This window comes from Onychostruthus taczanowskii, unplaced genomic scaffold, assembly GCF_017590055.1.
Source record: "Onychostruthus taczanowskii isolate IOZ18803 unplaced genomic scaffold, ASM1759005v1 scaffold4, whole genome shotgun sequence".
Lineage (NCBI taxonomy): Eukaryota > Metazoa > Chordata > Aves > Passeriformes > Passeridae > Onychostruthus > Onychostruthus taczanowskii.
Window position 1 is genome coordinate 16118933 of NW_024501459.1, and position 16306 is coordinate 16135238.

The 16306-nt window shown below is 35.8% G+C and overlaps 1 protein-coding gene across 1 annotated transcript in view; it reads right to left on the bottom strand.

Annotated features, from left to right (window-relative positions):
* Positions 1–16306, bottom strand: part of CNGB3 (cyclic nucleotide gated channel subunit beta 3) — a 138811-nt gene that overhangs the window by 15374 nt on the left and 107131 nt on the right. Inside the window, 5 exon segments of the mRNA XM_041413023.1 lie at positions 5940–6062; positions 9548–9612; positions 11244–11330; positions 13275–13321; positions 15161–15373. Coding sequence (XP_041268957.1) covers positions 5940–6062; positions 9548–9612; positions 11244–11330; positions 13275–13321; positions 15161–15373 — 535 coding nt within the window.

Sequence of the window (16306 nt, forward strand, 5' to 3'; positions counted from 1 at the left end):
CCCCCCCCCCAGCACTAAGACACAGAAGAAATACTTTTGGAGATAAGTTTGTTTTGAAATAGAAAGTTTCACGTGCATCTTCTCATGCCTGCTCTGAACCTGAGGACATTAGTCCTGCTTGCAGACATTAGGTCTGTTTCAGACCCCTCTCTTTTTAAGATATGAACTCTGCTATAATAAGAAGTTCATGTAATAATACAGCTGCAAGGTCGGTTTTGTGCAAATATGAGAAAATAAACTCACAATAACAACTAATTTCAATGAGGTTTTTTCTTAAATCACTTGAAACTGTTTTCAAGTTTTTCACCCAAAATGTAAGGCTTTACCAAGAAATTGATATCTGCTTTTCATTACAGAATTCCTTTTTTTCTTGGTTACAGACTATGAAAATGCAGTAACAGTGATCACTTTTACCATAGTTTTCTAGTTTTAGATGTTAACAGTCAGAACTGGCCATTTTCATTCAGAGTCCTCAAAAAAATTTCATTGCATATTTTCCATTTTAACATTTTTCCTTGTTAGGGATGCAAAATGAACTGCTGGATTATGCCACAATAATATTTTCACTTGTGATAGAAAAATATCACATATGCACATTTCCAGCAAAGTATGTATAAGTGGCAGCTTTTTCTTAGACTTCTGTAATATAAACAAATAATAAGAAAAAGACTGAGGTCTGGTTTGGAAGAATTACAGATTTAAGCATAAAATGATGCTTCTAGTTTAGCTGAGGGGAATTAGGTAAAGCATATTAATATATAGATTTGCCATAACTGAGAATGTTCTGGTGCTTGAAGTATGTATAATTAGGTAATATAAAAGTAAAGAAATTAACAATACGTCTGCGGTACTTTAGGAAAAAAAAGTAATTAAGCAAATCACTCACCCTCAATGGCTCTGTGTGCCAAGTTTGCAAACTCGACCATGATAGACAATATAATCTTTATTCTGGGAATATCTACAAAGAACGAAAGCAGCTCCTCAGAAGAATTTAGGGGTCACATTCCTTTTGCAGTGTTGTATGTCCAAAATGTGAGGGGTTTTTTATATCTTTCTACCCTTTCTTAAGATTTAGTTAATATACTGTATTCTTCTGTGATTTTACTTCAAAAGAAACTTTCTATTGGCAAGGTACATGATATTCACTATCTCTTTGGAACAGGTTTTCTCCATTTATGCATTTTTGTTTTTATTTTAATCTGAAATGGAAGTTACACAGTTGAAATACAGAGCAGCTTTTTTCTTCCCTAAGAAGGGGGGAAATGAGATTGTAAATTTTGTTTGAGGAAAGCCAGAAAAAACAACTCTTATTTCAACAGTATTAGCAGCTCTGCTTCCTACCAGCATGTGTCTGGAAACGATCACTGTTCACTATACAGCTTACCAGCTTGCTATAAAATTACTGTTGAAGTAAACAACAGTCATGGGACAAGAAAGGGATTTTTTCCTCTGCACATCATAGAGAGTATGTTTATCCTTCAGGCAATCAAAGTACTAGATTTTTGCTTGAAAAAATCCTAGGTATGAAAACATTCAGAAACACTGCAAATAAGATGCCTTGTAATATTATGTCAACAGAAATATCTTTGTCAGAAAAGTCCATTTAGTGCATTTCAGAATGCACTAAACTTCTTTCATGGTTTTGGTTAGTGCAGGTATAAATCAAGTCGTTGTGATTTGCCTCTCAGCTTTTAAGGTGGTATTCACATATTCATTTTAGCCCAGGGAGGCATTGTTTCAGGACTATCACATCTGACTCCTCTCAGTTTACAGCCAGGATGGGTTTAAGCAGAGTAAAGCAGCAGCCTTTATAAACTAATGACTTCCTTCTTGGTATGTCTTCTAGAGAGATGTGTTCATCAGGTGCCTCTGGGTCTGATGATCTCAGATGCAGCCAAGCAAACTACAAAGGTTTTACTTAAAAAAGTATGGCTGTGGGTAGCAGGTCTGAAAGTCTGACATATGAGCTGGGCTGTGCATTCACAGCTTGCCTGGAGGCACAAAACTGTCTTTGCACAGCAAGCACTGGGATTGTGACACATCAGACCTATTGCAAGAGCAATGCACAGCTGAAACCCACGAGACACATTTCAAGATTTGCCAGTCTCACTGTACATTGGGCAACGCATACCAAAGGAGTGGATTTGTTCTAGACATGTACAGTGACCATTTTCTGGGACTCACAGGTATCCTCTAAGTCTGTGCCCAGAACAGGAAGGCAGCACTCTACAGAGAGACATAATTGGGACGCAAATAGATGTCTTAAATTTGCCAAAGAATTTTGCAGTTTTCTTGTGGATGACTTGCAAACAGCAGAAGTACATCATGAGCAAAGTGAAATTATTTGTTCCACCTAAATTTGCTGCTGACCTGGAGGCTTTGCATGAGAATTTCAGCTCCCTAGTTTTAGTTTCTCTGTGAATAGTGGTGAAAGAGAAATACTTCCTTGGAACAATTCAGAACAATGACATTATGTTGAATCCCTGAAAAAAGATTTGTCCATTTTCCTCAGGAATTAGGGAGATTGATCTTTTACTTAGGTAGTTAAATTAGATTGTAAATAGACACAAAGAGTTGAAATTGTCCATTTAAGAGACCTTTTCAATATCTGCCAGTGTCCTTGCATAGGCTCTACACTGGTGTTGCATTAGTGATTCTGTGCTTCTGCTTTAGGAGAGACTGAGGTCTTGCCTAACTCAAGCCATGCACTTTCAGTGCTGGAAACACACTGTGTGGCTAATTTGGGTGTGTTGCAGGGAGGTAAAGTTGACTGCCTTTTACATATCTAGTCCAAGGCTTTGACTGAAGGCAGCTGTGCAAAAGAGCTCAAATCTTCGACTGACACTAACACTTTACAGCCTGGACAAGAACCAGAAAAGAACAGGGCTTGCAGAAATTTTCAGAAGAGCTACATTGATAACTTTGGTTGTGGTTTGAGTGTTGTGTATAGCTGTTAGTTATAGATTTAGTTCACTAGCTAGTATGCCTGTTCAGGAACATGTATGTAATCAGACTAATAATGGGAACTGCTGTCTGTTAATTCTTTTTAGCCTGGAAAAGGAAAAAAAATAATCCTAGGAGTGTTCACATTTTTAAGAACTGGTTTTGGCCATAACTAACAATATTTTATGGACAAAGCAGGGATTCCACATAAAGCATTAGGGCCACTAAATCAGTGCCAGATCATTTTCTGTGGATCAATGTAATCTGAGACAGCTAGAATTTTGGTTTACTTGTCAAACTGCTTACTGTCATTTTTCAAAATTAGCTAAGTAGCTATGTATCCCTAATATTCTTTCTGAATATGTTCCCATTCTTTGTGAGACTAATGGCATATTTTCTTCAAATATTGTCAACCCTGAATGTTCTGTGAAAGAAAAATGATAAGTCCACTGCTATGCCATAATATATGCTGCAGTACTAGTCACTTTTCCTGACAAATTGTTCTTATATCTGCTTTCCTAATAAATGAATATACCTAGAAGTATCTTGTCTGATAAGTTAAATACACTTACATCTCCAATTGTAACAAATATTCACACGATGCCTCTGTGTGTGAAAAAAAATCCTCAAACATTTGGTGATTAGATTTTATGTCATGCCTAATTCTCTAAGGCAATGACTATTCTGCACAGTCAGTATTTGCTGTTAGTGGAATACAAAGCTATACTTTATGAAATGCAGCTCCTTCTAGAATACTTTTAGGAGTTCCATGTTCATGGCACTATAAATTCCAGTGTGAGTTAGAATCAAGCAAAAGAATAAAGTCAAATTCTCACCAAACAATTGTCAAGATGAAGTGGATTAGTGGCTTAATGAGGTTTAGATGGATATATCATAGAATCATTGAATGGCTTGGGTCGGAAGGGACCTTAAAGATTATTCAGTTCCAGCCCTCCTACCATAGGGAGGGACACCTTCCACTAGATCAGGTTGCTCAGAGTGCCATCCAGCCTGGCCTTGAACACCTTCATGGATTGGGAGTCCACAACCTCTCTGGGCAACATGTTCCAGAGCCTTAACCCCCTTGTAGTAAGGAATTTCTTCCTAATATCTAATTTAAATGTGTCCTTTTTCAGTTTAAAGCCATTCCCCCTTGTTCTCTCTCTGCATGCCCTTGTAACAGTTCCCTGTGCTGCCTTTTTGTAGACCCCCCTTTAGGTACTGGAAGGTGCTATAAATTCTCCCCATGCCTTCTCTCCTCCAGGCTGAACAGTCCCAACTTCCCCAGCCTGTCTTCACAGAACAGGTGTTCCAGGCCTGTGATTAATTTAGTGGCTTCATCTGGACTCATTCCAACAGATCAGTGTTTTTCCTGTATTTGGCTATTTGGATATCCAAACATGCATTTTATTTAAGAATCTCAGTTTAATGCAGAACTTGAATTATCATTTTATTATCATCGTGTATAAAACAAACCTGCTCTAAATTCCATGTGATTGCAGTGTGACTTCATTTGAGAACTTTTTTTACATTTTCTCATGGAAAAAGTAGCACAAAATATTGAAAAACCTGGCCACTGTGAATGCACAAGGCCTCGTCTGTGGGAAAGCCAGTAAATAAACCAATTGCTTTTCTGAGAAAAATGTGAAATATTTTTGTCTGTGAAAAACAGGTAATTCTTTCTTGCCTGTACTCTAGACTGTTCTGAAGAAACATTAAAAACTTGAAGACTGAGTAAACTCTCTACTTTCAGAGTTTACAGGTTTCTTATTCTTATGTACCTTACTTTTTGGGTATGAGGCAAGTATTCCTAAGAAACACATTAAAAAAATAGCTACAATGGAAATTGCTTCTGCATTTTTCTTGTCAGATTTCTAGAAACCTCAATCTTGCAAATAAACACCCATCTATAGCTTCACTTTCCTAAGTGGTTCCATTAAGCTCCATGACCCTGCTTGCACATGTCTGACTGCAGTACTCAAGCTGTGTATTTTAATGGTGTGTGGAAACTTCAGATATGTCATTTTTTTTTTTCAAGAGATAACTCTACGTATAAAAAATCTGTTCTGGTTTACAGAAAGTGTGGTTTGCTCTTCAAGCTAGTGACTTGACACCAAACTTGTGAAGTCTAACAAAACTACAAACATGAGGAGCACATGTCCAAGAGAAGGGTGAAAAGTTGTTTAGAAGGAAATTCATGACAGCAGTAGGATACTATATGTGGTTTTGCAAGGAATGTGATCAAAGAACAAGTTGAGCTTCTGTGGCTTTAACTATATTATAACCTTTGAAAGAAATGAATGTTCATACAATTGAACCTACTAGATATATCTTTACAAAACTACACACAGAATGTATTATAACTTTGCTTTTTTCTCTTACTTCCTCTCTTTTATCTTAATAAATGGTCTTTACTTTGCACCCAACCAGTGCTGTCACAAAGAGTTTATGGATAATTGTGCCAAAATCGTTGTTTCCTCTGAAGACACTCTGCACTATGTTTAAGCATGACTTTCTCAAAAGACCTGAGAGAGCTGGTGGAATTTCTTCAGACCAATCACCATTGTGTAGAGGGACTAAAATGTTGCACTTTAATGACACAATGCTGTGTGGCAGCAAAAAAACTCCCAAACTATCCCTGTGTTTGTTTTGAGGGATTGCTATACAATCCTTCTAACAGTTCCCATATGTGGGAACTTGTGCATATGCAATAAGCAAGTTTAATTTATGACCCTTGTTGCTTTCTAAATGTTTAATTAAGTCGGTACTTAGCATCAACTCATAAACCTATAAAATCTGAAAGTGGTGAACTGATTATTCACTGCACCTGCCCTCCAAATGTGTGTTAGCATTGAAAGCTGCTTATCAGCAGTCATGATACTAAAAGTTTGCTATCCAAGCAGTTAAAAAGTAAGCAGTGTCATGGGAGAAGGATGGAGAGGCAGGAATGAGCAAAATAAAAGAAAAAAAATCTCTTGCAAAAGAAAAGGACTTACATGTTTCCTTCGCCATCATACACCCATCTAGTGCTGCCAATTCCTTCATAGTCTGAAGCCCAATAATACAGGCATGCATTAATGTGCAAGATAAACAGCAAGTATCCAGTTGTTCGAATGACCCTATAAAAGTCAACGGATTCCTGTAAAGCAACTTAAATTTTTTCTTTTCTTTTTAATATAGAGCCCATTACATTTTTGGATTAACAATGTTAATGTTAAGCATACGCTAAGTGGTTCCCCACCTGTACTGAGTCTATGAGAAAAATAGCTGGCAGTTACCCATCTCTCACATCTGTCCAAGGTCAAATAAATATCGTCCCTAGAATATTTGACATGGGGTAATTTTTAAATTATGGTTCCCTGAGGAGTTTATAGTCCACTTCAAATGGCTATGAATATTTCCAGAAATTTGAAGCTATATTAATGAGGGTACAGGGTAAAAAATAATGTTTCCCAAACTCTATCCAAGATAGGCTCTAAACTTGTGAACCAAAGCCAAGAAATGTCTGAGGTCAAAAATGAACTGCATTACAAGACCTGTAGTATAAAACCTGCAGTAGTTCCTCTAAACAGTAAGATTTACTTGCTACCGCAGGAGTTATATCATTCCTAATCCTAGTTCTTATGCTTGTGGCCGGTGCTTTGAAGAATACCAATGATGAACTACTTAAGCATCAAGCAGCTTTCTGTTTAATACAGTAATGATCTCATTGTATAACCTTTGTTCAGACCATGGGGATCAAAAGAAATGTGTCCTGGATTTAGATCTCTATTGAAATAATCATACAAGCAGGGGATAAATAAGCAGGAAAAGTGCAGGACTTGCCTAAGCACAGGCTGTAATTAATGAGGTTATCTGCTACAGCTAGAATTCAATGCAGTATGCAGTACAGAATAACTGAGTAGTTGGTTTTATAACAATTTAATAAGATCTAACTAAGTTGGGTCTATAAACAAAGGTAATGGGAGCTAATATCTCTGTGGTTACTTAATTAAGCACTCCTTTGCTGCTTGTTCAGGTGCCTTTTTTGCCTTCCTTGGCCTTTCCATGCGGTTAGATAATATACCTGAGTGTATTCTTCTTTATGATGCTCACAAATTAAAGCTATTTCTCTGTTTAAAAGTTGGTGTATTTCCAGGACAACTCTGTTTAGGATTGCAAGCTACAGAGAACAGCAGAGAGCTGTTGTGATCTTCTTATGTTGCAGTGTTGTCCATGCTAGTTCTTCTGTTCAAGTTTGAATCCACAAAAGTGGACTCCTGAGGTCTGGGTGAAGATTCCAGAAACCTTTGCTGTGTTATATTTCTCCAGACATATGTTGAATATATCACAATGAGAAGATGTAAGGAACTTATGCTAGCTCTATATCTACAAACACAAACTAATTAGTTTGAGAAGAGAATCCTCCTAGCTGTAGAAGCTTAATTTGATATTCTCTTGTTAATTGGGGCCTTATTCCTCAGAGTCTGGTTATACCAATTTCAGACCAAAGCAAGATTGCCACATTAAAATAAAATGCAGCAGTTTGCACAAAAAGATTGGGGTTTAAAAGATTTTTTTAACTCCTGCTTGTACTCTTCTGGATATCTACCTCTGTTCTCCATTTGTCAATGAGAAAACCAGGAGTCAGTGTTTTTTGAAGTATGAATTAGAAAATGGATTCACTTTGAAACATTTAGATTCTGCAGTTTACATTCTGCAAGTGATTTAATACTGCAAATCTGAGTGGGCCTTTGGCCAGGAAGCAGACAAACGCAGCAACACAGTTGTGGTTCTTAACCAATATCATGCTAAAAAAACTCTCTGACAGGGCAGAGTAGCTGGCTCTGCTACTGCATACATTTTACAGGACCAGTGAGATAATCTGTGTGTCTTAGCCTTTCAAAATGAGCCCCTTTCCTGTTTTTGACATGTAAATAAACATCATATCCTTCAAAGCTGGTCTAGCTTGAGCATATATACATCCCCTTTACAACTTGTCCTACATCTTCCATTCGATATTTTCTTAATAAAGAAAATGTGAAACTCTGTCCCTTGAAAAACTTTATTTAGATGAAAATGAATTTTAAATTTGTTCCCATTTCTTTGAAATCCATATGCATACAACAGTATTGTTACATACTAATTACTTGATTCAGAATTGTGTATATTATCTATATAATATATACTGTATCTCTCACTACTCACTGCAAGTATTATAGGAGATACAGAAAACATATTGAATTATGATTCCAAAAAGCAAAGGATATAACATAGAAAATAATTAGTTTTAAAACAATTAATTTTAAAGCTTATCAATATTAGAAAAAGTTAGCATAAGCTGATGAAGGCCCATTTTTTAAAAAAATGAAATTAGAAACTGAAGAAGACAGAGATTCAGAAACTGACAAGAAATTTCCTCTTCATGTGGAAATTCAGTCCTCTCTTGAACTAAAAGAATTAAAAAAAAAAAAAAAAAAACCAAACCAAACCAAAAAAAAAAAAAAAAAAAAACAAAAACAAAAAAAAAAAAAAAAAAAAAAAAAAACCCAAATCAAACCACAATGGAATTGTCCATAAGTGAAAAGAGAGGTAAAAATAAGAATAAGTTTTGTGAAGGTCAGCATCTCAAAAATTAAAAAAAAACTTTCAAACTTTCAAGTTTTGCTTTAATTCACAGGTACATGAAAGAATGAAAGAACAGATATTTGAACCTCCTTTTGAACTTTATCTTGCTTTTAAATCTCATAAAATATCTCATTTGGACATATTAATATCAAGTGTTCTGTTTAACTGCAATAATCTCTGAAATGAAATGAGATGGTAACCAACATATTTCTACACCAACAGATAGGAACAATACACGCCCCAAAAATGGTACAGGGAAAAGGATCTGTTGGTGTAGGAATTACACAAGGTAAACCAGTCCTGATGACATTGACAATAATGATGACAAAGCAGATGGGGTCATTGGATCTTAGCAGCATCACTGGCAATTGAGGGGGCCTATGAAACTTGCCATAGCTACGTCCATGGACTACTTGAGTTGGATCCAAAATTCTTTCTGTCAATGCAGAAGGTGAGAACACAGTTCAGCAGACTATGGTTATAATCACTATTTGTGAACTGTGCTGAATTGATCCTCATTCCAGCTGCAGTCAGTGCAGTGGAGGATCAAGTTTCTCTATATGTCAGGTTCATGGGGAGAGCATGTTTGAAGAAAAATGTTGACACAGGCTCAGGCTCATAACTCCTATTAAGTACAAATAAACAGCTTCTGAGGATGTGTAACCACTATTAGCAACCTAAAGGAGGTGTTCTTTAGCTCTTTCAGTAAAGAAACTTTCTAAAACTTCTGATCGATTACATTTTGGCAGAAGCCTCAGTTTGGTGAAAATTTTGCCAGAACCAGGCCAGCTGAACTGAGCTAGATTTCATATGTAAATGAGGCCTTATATATACATTATTTTAATGATTACCATAAAGGCAGACATTTTAAAAAAACCCTTTAAATTAAACAGTTAAAGATGTATCATATTCCACCCAATGCTTAACTGACAATTCATAATTTGAAATGCATTCTGTGCCAAGCTTTGCATGCTACTTGAGTTTTATCAGCACATACCTGTAGATGTATGCTTTTTCCATAATAGCTTCCAAACGATCATTAAACTCAAAGAATGTGTTATGCTGTATGGAAAACAAATGAAAGTAATCCAATCACAGTTTTTCAGTACACATTTTTTTTATAATAGTACTGGCATCAATTCACATACACGTTTTGAAAATGAATTTTTCTGTAATCAAAGTTTCTATAAATATTGGTTCTGGCCAGGGCAGGGTTAATTTTTGCAGCACCTGGGAGGGGCATGGCTAGGACTCATGTTATTCTATACAATCTCAGGTCATTGCTGGGAGTGGGATAAAGGGACTTTTTCTTCTAGGGAAGAAAGATGTTCCTTCCTGTTGAGAAAATCTAGCAGAGGGAGCTGTCTGGTATTGCTTATTATTGGGGAGTTTTCCATGTGAATCACTTATTTTCTTACACCCTCTGTCATTAGCAATGTTGCTGTTAATGTTCATTTTCTGGTCTCATTGTTGTTTCCAGTAAATTGTTCTTATCTCAACCTGTGATCATTGCCTTTTGTGCCTCTAGTTGAAGGGGTAGAGGGACTAGGCAAAACGTTTTAGTGGGAGTACTAAATTGGAGAACACAATTCCTAAACCATGACAAACATTTAACAAAAATATGAGATGAAAAACAAAGATAAATTTGAGTCAAGTGTTTTTCTGGGTGTTGAGTGATTATACAGAAATAACCTTGCTGTTTTGGTCAGAGTACTGCAGGTGAACAAATTCTGCTTCCTCATACGTATATAATTGCTTGGGCAACAGGATCACAAAGAATTACATGCATTTTTTCACTTCCTGAAATTTCAGTAATTGTCCAGTAAGTGATCATATGTATCAAAGCCACATACTAGAGCATCAATGCCACATACTCTGTGGCATCAATGGCAGCTGTATCGAATTCTCCCTGTTTGGTATTTGCAGTTGATCATTAGTGATCGCATGTAGTTTTTTTCTTTGTTTTTGTTCGATACACAGCTGGTTGCCTAATACAAGGTACTATTTAACTTTTCTTTCTTTCATATTATTTTGGTTCTGATTTAAGGAATTTTGAAGTTTTATTGAATACCAAAGTGAAGAAAACCTTCATTTTATCGTCAGAGTTCTTGTATTCTGCCCCAGCTTTAAATGAAAACCAATTCTTTGTCCACATGTTGATTGTGTGCCGAAAAATGCATTTAGCCACACAGTGGCCAGTGTTCTAATCCCTTCTCAGACCTTTCATTACACAACTCGAAGGTCTTTGGAGTCAATAACAAAATTGGGTTTATGCTTGACAGGTATTCTGTGTATAGTTTTTGTCCTAAAAATTGCCTCCTATATTGTTAAACACCTGACATAAGCAACACAAGGGGAAGGTACATTTGCATTAATTAGTTTTTTTTTAAAAATCTTTGAAAAATAAGCAGGCAATTTGAGATTAATCTAATTTAAATAATGTGAAAAACCTAGCTTTAATTAAAAAATACTTTTTTGAAATTAAAGTCATAAGAAACATAAGAAAATAAGGGCTAAATTTGGCTAGACTATAACTTGTATTTTTTGTTTCTTTATTAAATTATGTTGTACCTTAGCCTGAAGGCATTTTACAGTTTCTAAATTTCATATTCCTAAATATTATAAAAAAATTTCTGTTGCATTGCAAGAACATCTAGGCATGGTTAGCCATTCATCACTAACACAGATCTTACCTTAAGCATCCTGTTTGCTCGAAGTGCTGGATTAAATCCAAAGAAGAAGTATAAAATATCAAATGGAAACACTGATATCAAATCAAGCTGTTGAAGAGCAGAGAGGTCAATTTAAACTTCATAGTAATCATAATGAATTTATTTGCTGTCAAAAACCTGCTTAGACTGAATCATGACTGTGATAATATTTGAAGAGTCAGCATGCTAAGCATGTAGATTTTTAAGTGCTGGCAGGTAAGATTATCTCCTTGAAAACACCAACAGCTTGGCTCTGCCCTGCTTTTGAGTCCCCTCTGCCTGAGATTTAAATCTGTTTCATGTGGATTATTAACAGTATCTCATATATTTGATTATTAATACAACTCTGTTTTTTCAATTGTAGTTCTGATCAGACTAAAATGTTTTGCATGGAGCTGGTGAGTGCAGGTGGGAAGGTCACTACACAAACACTTCTTAAAAGTCCTTTAAAACACTTAAAAGCACTTCTTAAAAGTCCTTCTTAAAAACTTTTAAAACAAGGCTGCCTAAAGCAATTTGAAGGGGCACAATGAGTTAGATTTCTTGCTTGCAACCTGCAGAAGAGGAGTGTTCCAAACAACAGATTCATCATAGGATAATAAATTTGGCTGAGTTGTTTTTTTGGGGTTTTTTTCCTGTTTTGGTTGATTGGTTGGTTGGTTTGGGGTTTTTTTTTAAACAGATTTATTTTTTATCAAATTTGTATGCTGCTTCTTCCCATACCACTAAGGTTTTCAACATCTCCCTGCAGTCCATTAACTATGTGATTACTCATCTTTATTCTTTCCTAAGATAGAGAAGGAAAGCTGTGGCAAATGTATCTTTCCCTTTTAAAGATCTTGGGATAACTTTCTTTGTTGCTGTTATTGCTCAGAAGTAAGAGAGGGATGTGTAACTCTGGGCTTCATCTCACTGAATCAGAAGTGCCCTTGCGCTGAGGGGTGTAAATCATGTTGGCAGCAACCAGCCTGCAGCTCTGACCTTTTATTCCATGCAGGTGAGAAGCAATTAATACCCAAACAGTGTGCAAAGCAACCCAAAAAATTGGTTGAGAGAAGCAGCCTCTTATTCTCTCCCTCTCTAAGACATATGTTTAAGAGGAGGGAAAATTTAGTCAAAAGTGTGTTAATATCAGTAACTGCTTATTAGTACTTAATCATATGACAAATTCCCACATTGTATCTTGCATGTAGTGAGAACACTCAACTCTCATTTGTTTTTTCAGAAATCAAGAGCCGTAAACATACAGCAAGTGTGAACTTAAAATAAACCCATACAAATCCACTTTGACTGTATGGTGTATATCCTTCATTTTGGATAGCTTATTATCAAGTGTTTAAGTAATGATACCACAGTCACTGAGAAAAAAAAAACTCTGAACAAGGCAGGTGCAAAAGTATAGAAGAGGAGAGCGCAATAACTGAGGTGTGTGCTTAGTGTCACAGAGCTGTAAGTTTCATCAGGAATTCAATAAACTACCTATCTTCTATTGACAAAATAACCCCAACATTTAGGAGCAACATTAACAATTTTCCTAAATCAAATGCATCTTTGTTTTTATAAAGTGCCATAAGCATAAAAAACCTTAGTTTGAATTTTTGACTCCTGTGAGCGATGAAATGTTCAGTACAATAAGGTACTTCAAAAGAGTTTACAGAATAGTTATCATCTTTCTTCAGGAGTTTTAAATTTTTTAAAGAATCTCTGGCAAATGATGCTATTGTCTTTAGTGTGTGCTGGGATAACCTCTCAAAAATTAATCAAGTTCTATTTTATTAATTTATTAAAATTCCAAAATAATATCTAGAATTGCATTTATAAATATTCTCTCTTACAGTTAAAGACTGTTTATGAAGATATCAGTCTTCAACTGTGAGCACTGATATGCCATTGAGCCAATGCTTTCTGGTGATATTCTTAAACCAGCAGTGATTTTCAGTGAATGAAAAAAAAATAAAATCCTGTGAACAGCCAGAACTACATATTGGTATCAGTAACACAGGTTCTACTTACCCGAAACTTCAGAGAACTGCGGTAGAATTTCTCTGTTTCTGCTCTGTCTGACTACAGTGATAATGAAAGGAGAAAAAGGCACAGTCAAGATCAAAATGTCAAGGATGAGCCTCTGCTGCTCCACAGTACAGTAGGGGTGATGACAGTTAAATTAATGATGGTCTAAAAGTATGAATAGAGAAATATCTGTAGGTATTTGTGAGAAGAAGTACTGTTTTAGTCTAGCTTACATTAGATCAGATTTTATTAGAATCACTCGAAAAAATGAGAATTGGTGTTTGCCTGATTTTTTTCCAATCTGGATGTTGGTCTAGAAGAGTGCATTACATTTTTTCCACAAAACTTCCCTCTCAAGACATCTGTATGACCTCGTGTTCAACCCAAACCCCTTCAATTTCATGGCAAAAAATGCATTTATTTGTAATGATTCCAAGAAAAAAAAACTCAAAGAGTGTTAAAAATGGTGCTGTACAAAATTAGCTCTTTGAAAGCCAACATTAACATGCTAGCATTACTAGCATTACAATAATCAACACTGCATTCATTAGTAATGATTAGCTTTTTTATTTTTAAATTGTTCTTCACGGGAACTGATGCTAATATAATAAGAAAGGATAATCACAAGTATATAAAGAAATTTATCTATTATTGTACTTTCTGTATTTATATCAGGGAAACTTTAAAAATAGTATTAAGATCTTAATCACATTTCCATTCCAACTTTCCCTATTATCAGTTTAAACTTTAAACTAAATGCAAGAGATCAGGCAGGAGATGGTTTCTGTGCACTAAAATCTGTGAACTGTAGAAACAGCTTCAAGGGAAATACAAGCTGAGCTTTGTTAGAGTTTTAACTTTGTTCATAAAAATTGAGTTTTGTTGGACTTAGGCAAGATCCAGTTACTGAATGTCTTGGTGTGGAAAAATACATTCCACTGCACTGCATTTAATACCTATTGAAATGGTATTTTCACAGCTTGGTCTATAAAGGTATCAGCAATTTCGTGTATGTACAATGTATAAATATTTTATAAAAGCACTGAAGTAAAGCTACTTCCAAATTAGATTTGAAGTTATATAATTTTGAATTTTCTGTCTGTTGGGCACAGTAATGTCAGGCTGAAGTTATCAAAACTTTTTTTCTCAATTAGGTATCTTTTTTCTATAAGATGTCAAAGAATCAAAAGCAGGGAAGACTTTAAAGAAAAGTTAACCCTTTGGTAGATTAAGGGCAAACTTTCAGGTACTTGTTTAAAATTTTATTTTACATTTTTCTATAGAAAGATAACACAAAAATTGTAGCAAGAATCAAAATTGAACATACTTATTTCCCCCAAAGAGATTATCTCAAACAAACTGTTTTTGAAGTATCCTAGAATTACAGGGATTTGTTCTCATTTTGGAAAAAAAATAAAACCATCATATCACAATCTGTTATAAAACATGGATATCCTGTCCAACCCTAGCAGAATATGCCCTGTCTTCAAGTGTGATTCTGGTACAAGGCAAATAGGTGAAAGTTTCACACAAATATACAAACAGATATATGTATATGCATGAGTACATATGACCACTGATTCCAGTGAGGAATCTGTTTAGAGCTGTATGCCTGTTTCAGCTGTTCTCATCTGTTACTTTCAAATCTGAAATCTTGAGGTTTTTTTTTTCAATTTTTAACAATTCAGGTAATGGATATGTTTCTTCCTACATAGGATAATGGAACATCAGTCCAGAATGGAAGGTCAGTGATGAAAAATATATGTACCCTTTGATGGATAAAAAAAGTTACATAGATTTGACACAGTGATAGAAAAGAAGTGTCAGATTGGATGGATTTCTATACTCTAACACACAACTACTGCCCATGGAAGTCCGACTTCCAATACTTACTATTATATCTCCCCCTTTGATAAACCGCACTCGGGGCTGGAAAATTATCAAGTCGCACAGGTAGCAGATGTCACACATGACGTCAATGACAAACCAGTATATGGTGTTACTGGGGGTTTGATATGGGAACACGTAGCGCAGGGGAATGAACCAGCAGTTCCAGTTATAGGCAATTGTCACAAGCATGAGCCACGCCACATAACGGCGATCTGAAAGGAAAAACATTGAACAGAGAGGCGTGAACGCGGAGCCTGTTGCCATTTTTTTAAACTCCTTCATTCTGCTGCAGTCTCTGGGAACCCTTCAGCCCAAACCAACCTACCATTCTCCCTTTTGCAACTGGAACGCTGTTAAAGTGATATAGCTTGGAAATAGGAGTCACACAAGGAATTTGCAAAAAAGGGAGCATATTCAGTGCACCTGAAGTGTCAGTTTCTCTGGGTCTGGATTGAAGGCACTTGAGACGGTAGTTCATGTTCGGACTCAGGTCCAAACATTATTATTTCTTATCAGTAAAACAGTCTCACAACCATGAGTTTGGCAACTTTTCATCAGCAAGGCACAAAATGGCTAACAATGTCTTGTTACAAGGTGTTTTAAGACTAAACTATCCAATTAAGAACTGACATCTAGATTATTTTCCCTTTTACCGCAATAACTGATCCCAAAGAACCCGCAATGTGGACTTCTCTGCCCAATTACAAAATGCCACCCAAAACCATGAAGAAGAAGGAAGAAGAAGCATGAAGAAGAAACTCAGGACAACACCCTGTGCCTGCCATCTTTCTTCCATCCACCACATACTAAAAATTCCAAAACCTAAATTTCTCACCAAGTGATACACCTACACTACTCTCTATAATCTATTTCACACTTTTGTGGATTCTAGTCCATCTCTAAGTGTAGGAAACTTTCTCCATGAATGAGGGTCAAAGTCAGTGCTCCCCTGGGGGTCAGGACACCCCAGAACAGATAGAGAAATATTTCTGGTCCTCTGGGTTTCCACACTGAAGAAACTTGTATGATTAAATATAATTATTGCATAAAAGATATTGCATCTTGCTCATGTATATTATGACTGACAAAATAATTATTTGGCCCAAATGAATGGTACAAATTCCAGATCAAGAAACAGAAGACCT